The sequence below is a fragment of the Rhodamnia argentea genome, chromosome 7 (assembly GCF_020921035.1).
Source record: "Rhodamnia argentea isolate NSW1041297 chromosome 7, ASM2092103v1, whole genome shotgun sequence".
In the NCBI taxonomy this organism is placed as follows: domain Eukaryota; kingdom Viridiplantae; phylum Streptophyta; class Magnoliopsida; order Myrtales; family Myrtaceae; genus Rhodamnia; species Rhodamnia argentea.
Genome location: NC_063156.1, coordinates 14,159,099 through 14,165,684, shown reverse-complemented (window position 1 = coordinate 14,165,684; position 6,586 = coordinate 14,159,099). Strand labels below are relative to the sequence as shown.

At 44.0% G+C, this 6,586-nt stretch overlaps 1 protein-coding gene across 1 annotated transcript; it reads left to right on the top strand.

Annotated features, from left to right (window-relative positions):
* The first annotated feature begins 4,155 nt into the window (after positions 1 to 4,155).
* LOC125315981 lies at positions 4,156 to 6,173 on the top strand. The gene is made up of 5 exons (XM_048282615.1): positions 4,156 to 4,438; positions 4,673 to 5,178; positions 5,299 to 5,656; positions 5,849 to 6,024; positions 6,144 to 6,173. Exons 1-5 carry the CDS (start codon positions 4,156 to 4,158, stop codon positions 6,171 to 6,173), a joined length of 1,353 nt encoding a protein of 450 aa, XP_048138572.1.
* The last annotated feature ends 413 nt before the right edge of the window (positions 6,174 to 6,586 follow it).

Genomic DNA, 6,586 nt, shown 5'->3' with positions numbered 1-6,586 from the left:
AGTCGACAAAAGATCCAGGTGTCACCTTGTCTTTGAAAGCAACCTATGACCGAGATTACTTTCAAAGAGGGGCAAATGTTGACACCCGAATTTTTAGTCGGTTTTCCTTTAGTTTTATTTTCCAAAATTCATTAAAAATTCACAAAAAATTAAAAAATTATAAAATCAACATTGGAAGCCTTGGCCAAGCTTAAGGAACCAATTTGGAACAAAAAATATTTTTTCATATCTTTCGCATTTTTTTAATATTTTCGGAAAATAGGAAAATATTTGAAAAATTCATAAAAAATACTTTTCGAGGTCGCAAAAATACAGAAAAATGTCCAATATTTTTCTTTTAATTCCCCTTTTCATATTGACCTCAAGAAAAATCAAAAATTGAGTTCAATTTTAGGAGTTACTTCACAACACCTAGAGTTGAATTTTCATAAAAAATACCAATTGAATCTTTTTATTTGCAATTTTTGCACATTTTGTGTCTAGACATTCAATCGCAGTCCCTTTGAACTGCAATTTGATCAATTGCACCCACAATTGCGCGAATTGCACGAATTAGGCAAAATCCCCAAAATATTTTCAATTTAGTCCCTCAATTGGTCAATTTTTGAAATTACTTTTAATTGAGGGACTTTCGTGGCAAAATTGGACTGGTCCTCTATGTTTTCATGCATTCTAAATCAACTGGAATGGGTCTCATGGTCCAATTTGATCAATTACACATCCAATTGAAGTTTTCCCCAATTTGGGCAAATTTAAAATTTGGGGGTTTTGTATAAATTGATGGGAAATTTTGGGCAAAATTACATTTCTAGATAATATACAAGCCCCTAAGTCCAATTTTGAAAATTAATTGCAAAAATTCCTTACCGATTTTGATTAATTTGGAAAATTGTGCATAAACACGCCCCGAACCGGTTCGGACCGGTCCTGATCGCCGGTCGAACCGGTCGAACCGGTCCCGCAATGTTGTCTTCTTCCTCGGGTGACTCGCGTGATTTTGCAGGTTCGTGGGTGAACTTCAACCATCAAATTGAAGGCCAATGCAAGCCTAATCGAATGAATCAACTTGGGGGTTTTATACATTGGATCGATACCTATTGATTGGGATTAGTTTCGCGACCAATGGTCGCCGGAGGAGCTCCGGTGGGCCGGTCAAAGTTCCGGCGCACGAGAAAGTCAACATTTGCAAAACCAGATGCAATTCGTGTTCGTTTAAGGCTCAACGGGGACTTGACGGACTTGGACGGAATCATAACAGATTCCGTCGCCGTCCCGGCGACCCAAATGGCACGTGTGTGCGCGTGTGAAGTGCTCGGCCAGCTCAAGCTCCCCGCGCGCATTTTTCAAAGGTTGGGTATAAATAGCCAAGAAGGTTCTCGATCCGAGAAGGGGCTCATTTCTGTTCGCAAGTTGTTGATAGAGCTAGAGAGAGAGAGAGAAAACGAGAGAGAGCTCGTTCTCCCGCTCGCTCGGTTGAGAACTCGAGCTCGACCGTGAGCTCTTGGTGAGGCCAATCCGGAGCGAATCAAGACTTGAAATCACGTCCGAAGCTTCGTTTAGGCTCCGGGATTCGATCGCGACAGCTCGGTCAAGTTGCGAGCTCCAGAATCGGTGAGTTAATCTTCCTATCTCGCTACTGTGTAATCATGGCATCCTCACATCCTAAGCATGATTCGTGAAATTGTTGTGTGCCTTTTGATGCACGAGCCTCACCGACCATGCTCGTATCTGGTTTTTGCACCAATCTTGCTCGAACATCCCGAGTCGAAACCTCCAATCATCGCGGTCCGGCCGAACGCCGGCCAGACCTCTCCAGCCTTCCGCGAGTCCGATCGGGACTCGAGGTAAGTTTCCTCAACTCATCTTCGAGCTTCTGTGTGAAGGAATTGAACTGTAATGCTCTTTTTTGCTTGATTGAACCATGCGATCTCGATGCTGTGTGAGCTTGATATATGTTGATTCTGTGGATACAATCACTTAATCTTTGGATATGTTGATCGGGAAGTCCGAGCGAGTCGTCCGGTGTTGGTCTCGCGTCATTCCGGCGAGATCTCGCCGTTAGATCTCGCCGGAGCGTTCTCGGCCGTCCATTACCGTGTCGTCGCTAGGTTGAAGAAGAAGGCGACATGTCATGGTCAACGAGTCGGCGTCCTAGGTGTCATTCGGTGATAGGTCCGGTTCATGCTGAGGTGGCTTGGTCGTTGGCGCGAACAATCCCGATCGACTTTGATCTAACGGTGGTGAAAATTAGGTAGGTTTAATTTCGGACCGTTAGATCTAATTTTTATATTTTCTAGATATTGGTATATTAGGAAGAAAATAGAAAATAAATGAAACGGTGCCGTTTGATTAGAGTCGGGCGGCGTCGTTTTGGTTACGGGACGTGATGAACGGTGGGGATCGAGTCCAAGTTTAATCGTGACCGTTCGCGATATTAAAGGATGCGACGTCGTTTTTGAGTCGTAGGCGGACGAACGGCTCAGATCAGATCTAGAGCCAATCGTGACCGTTCAAGGTTTTTAAATAAAGTGTCGTCGTTTTATAGCTAGACGAGGCGACGGCTAGGATTAGTTCGGGGGATCGATCGTGGCCGTCGCATTAAATGTTCAATACGCTGTCGTTTTAGCCTAAGCGAGTTGATGGCCGAGATGGAATCCAAAGACTTAATCTTGGCCGATCATTTGAAATTGAAATACGGCGTCATTTTGTGGGCGGGAGTAGACACGGCGTCGTTTTGCTTTGAGACTCACGGACGGTCGAGATTAATCTTCGAAGTTGATCTCAACCGTCCGTTATTTTCTTTTATATTCAGAATATTAGAAATTAGGTTTAGAAATTCATGAAAAAATCAAATAAATAGGTATATACGTACGTTGTCGTTTTAGGTATTGCGGGCGAGTCCGAGGCGGTCGGACCGGGTTGACCGGTCGTTGACCGGGTTGACCCGGTCCGGTTTAGTAATAAAAAATAATAAAAAATAAAAAGAAATTTCCAAAAATCCAAAAAAATTGTAAAAATACTTAGAAAATTCATAAAAATTCCCTGATTTTCATAAAAAATTTCTAAAAATTTGTAGATCGATTCGGGACTCATAAAGTCTGGATCGAAAATTTTTGAGACTACGAGGGTTGATTAATTTCGATCCGGAAAATTTCCAATATTTTTGAAAAATAAATGAAAATTCCAAAAAATAGAAAAAAATTAGAAAAATTCCATAAAATCACAAAAAATGGGAAATGGCCACATTCAACTGGCCCGACCCTAATTTTGTGATTTTTGGGTCCCGAACTCCCAAAAATGACCATTCTACCCTTCCGGGCCTTCCGCCCCAAATTTTTACCAAATCACCCCGATATCCAAAATTGATTTTTGTGTGGGCCGATAGGGCCATTTTAGACATATCAAACCTTGATTGATTGATTTGATTGCTTGTAATGATTTTGATTGCGCATTAATTCCTCGATTGTGATTGATTAGGATAGAAAATTCCCATCCGCATGAATACTCGATTTTTTTAGGACCTACCTCATCCGATATCGTATCCGCATGAAATCTTAGGTTAGAAAAACAATCAACATCGGTAACCGAAAGGGCGTCAAATTTGAAACTTGGCGTAACCAAGTCCCCGGACCCAAAATCTCCGGTTTTTCGCGGAACCGAACGGTTTCTCCCGACCGCTCGGTAAGGTTTTCCGATCGTACCTTCCAATAAATCGATCGGTGGCGACTCCGAATTGCATGTACACCTCGCACATGCCACCCGACCACACAAGGTCAATTTCGATATTTGATAAATTTTACCCGACATCGCGATTCGAGTAATGGGTCTTGGGAGAGACTCGCGATCCCCCATATATATGTCTATAAAAGGAGGGATCGGCTCGTTAGCCCTATTCCACCCCGGAAAGAAATTTCCGGAGGGTCGCGACAGTGTTAAGTGGCATGTTGTGATGATGCTAAGTTGCGGATGCGTCCGGACTTGAGGTATGAATGAGAACTCTTGATGTGTTACCTATGATTGCTTGAATTGTGATGAATCCCTGGTTGTATTTGTTGAGGTGATAAGTAGCTCGAATCGCTAAACTTAAATAGACGGCTTAGGTCTCTGATTCTCGGATGGAATTATAGTGGTTCGGGTGTGGTGAGATTAGCGAGGATGAGCAATCGGGGTAGAGGTACAAGAAGAGCCTCTAGCTCAAGAGCACAAGTGGTTGAAGACCCAAGAGTAGATGGGGTCCTTAGAGCGCTAGAACAGATTGGGAATATGATGGGCGGGCAGGCTGAAGAACGAGCTGCCACTGTCGCCCAACAGGCTCAAGAGAGGGCTGCTAATGTTGCCCAAGTTGCTGAAGCTGCGATTCTTGCCGTGAATATGGTGAATGGGAACAATGGGAATAATGGAAATAATGGTCGGGGTAACGGAGGTGGTAATGCCCATGGTAACGAAAATCGCTTGATGGGTCAGTTAGTAGAATAGTTCATGAAGCTGAAGCCATCCAAGTTTGATGGCAAGGGAGATCCCGAGGCTGCCCCTAGATGGATCGAGGAATTAGAAAAGGCCTTTGAAGTTTTAGGGTGCACCGAGGCTGAAAAAGTAACCCTAGCGGTTTACCGGCTTCACGGGATTGCAAATGATTGGTGGAAGGCCACCAAGGGAAGAGTTTTCCTTGAAGGCACTGTGCCAAATTGGACTGTCTTTGCTGAGGCATTTAATGCAAAGTATTTCTCGGAGGCGGCCCAAGAACAAAAGCTGGTTGAATTTCAGAACCTCCGCCAGAATCGGATGACAATTGATCGGTATGAAGCTGAGTTCTCCAGATTGTCCAAGTATACTCCAAGAATGGTTGAGAACCCCGTGGATAGGGCAAGGAGGTTTAGAGATGGACTGAGGTCCGATCTTCGCAGCCAGCTAGTGCTTCTGAATTTGAAAGATTATGATGAGCAGTATGAAAGAGGCCGGTTGGTAGAACGGGACATGAGAGAAAGAGGAATCACATTTGGACCACGATTTGCTCCTGCTAGGGATAATCGTCACTTTGGCAAGAGGCATGTGACTAACAATAGGCGTTTCGTCCCTTCCGTCAAGAAGAATATTGGGAAGCCAACATATCAAGCTAACTGGACTTATCGGCTTTGTGGACGGAAGCATGGGAATGGGCCTTGCCCAAGCAAGATGGGAGTATGCTATAGTTGTGGCCAGCCTGGCCACCATAAGAGGAATTGCCCAAATCTAGCTGCGGGAACTCGGTTTCAAGTGTAACGACCTCGGGCGGGACCTCAAGTTGGAGCTATTCCGCAGGCTAATCTAAATAGGCCGCCAAATCAAGGAAAAGTATATGCTGTGGCGCGCAAGGAGGCGGAGAATGCGCCCGGCGTGGTCACGGGTAAGATTTCTTTATGTGACCAAGCTGCTTATGCCTTATTTGATCCTGGAGCATCGCATTCTTTTGTGTCTGCACAATTTGCTGATTTGGCCGAAATGGAATTGAAACCGCTGGATGTGATATTGCATGTTACCACCCCTTTAAAGGATAAGGTGCTAGTCTCGTTAGGATGCCAGAATTGTAAGATAGTTATTGGTGGTAGCGAAGAGCCGATAGACTTAGCAGTATTGGCCATGTATGACTTTGATGTTATTATTGGTATGGATTGGTTGGGTAAGCAAAAGGCTATAGTGGATTGTGGTAGCGGGGTGATCCAATTCCATCTGATTGGTCGCCCTAGATTCGAATTTGCGGGAAGTCGAGGAGGAATCTCGATCCCTTTGATCTCGTCACTTGAGGTGACTAAGTTGATAGATGAAGGATGTGAAGCTTATCTAGTCGTTGTGGTTGATTCGACAATTGAAGAGACTAAGCTAGATGGTATAGCTGTGGTGCATGAATTTCCCGATGTCTTTCCTCAAGAATTACCGGGATTGCCATCCGAAAGGGAAGTAGAGTTTGTGATTGAGTTAGCCCACGGAACGGAACCGATCTCGAAGGCGCCCTATAGGATGTCCTTATTGGAGTTGAAAGAGTTAAAGGTATAGATGCAAGAGTTCTTGGACAAAGGATACATTCGTCCAAGTGCATCGCCGTGGGGAGCACCGGTATTATTCGTAAAGAAAAAGGATGGGTCATTGCGTTTGTGTATTGACTATAGGCAGCTGAATCAAGTTACCATCAAGAATAAGTATCCGTTGCCAAGGATAGACGATTTGTTCGACCCGTTGCAAGGAGCGTCGGTATTCTCCAAGATTGACTTAAGGACGGGTTACCATCAATTAAGGATCAGAAAGGAGGATATACCGAAGACGGCTTTTAGGACGAGGTATGGGCACTATGAGTTTACGATTATGCCGTTTGGATTGACTAATGCCCCACCCGCTTTTATGGACTTGATGCATCGAGTATTCAAGGAGTATTTGGATCGGTTTGTTATCGTATTCATAGATGATATTTTGTTTTACTCAAGGACTTGTGGGGAACATGAACAACATCCGAGAATAGTTCTACGGACCCTAAGAGAACACTCGCTTTATGCTTGTTGACACCCGAATTTTTAGTCGGTTTTCCTTTAGTTTTATTTTCTAAAATTACTAAAAA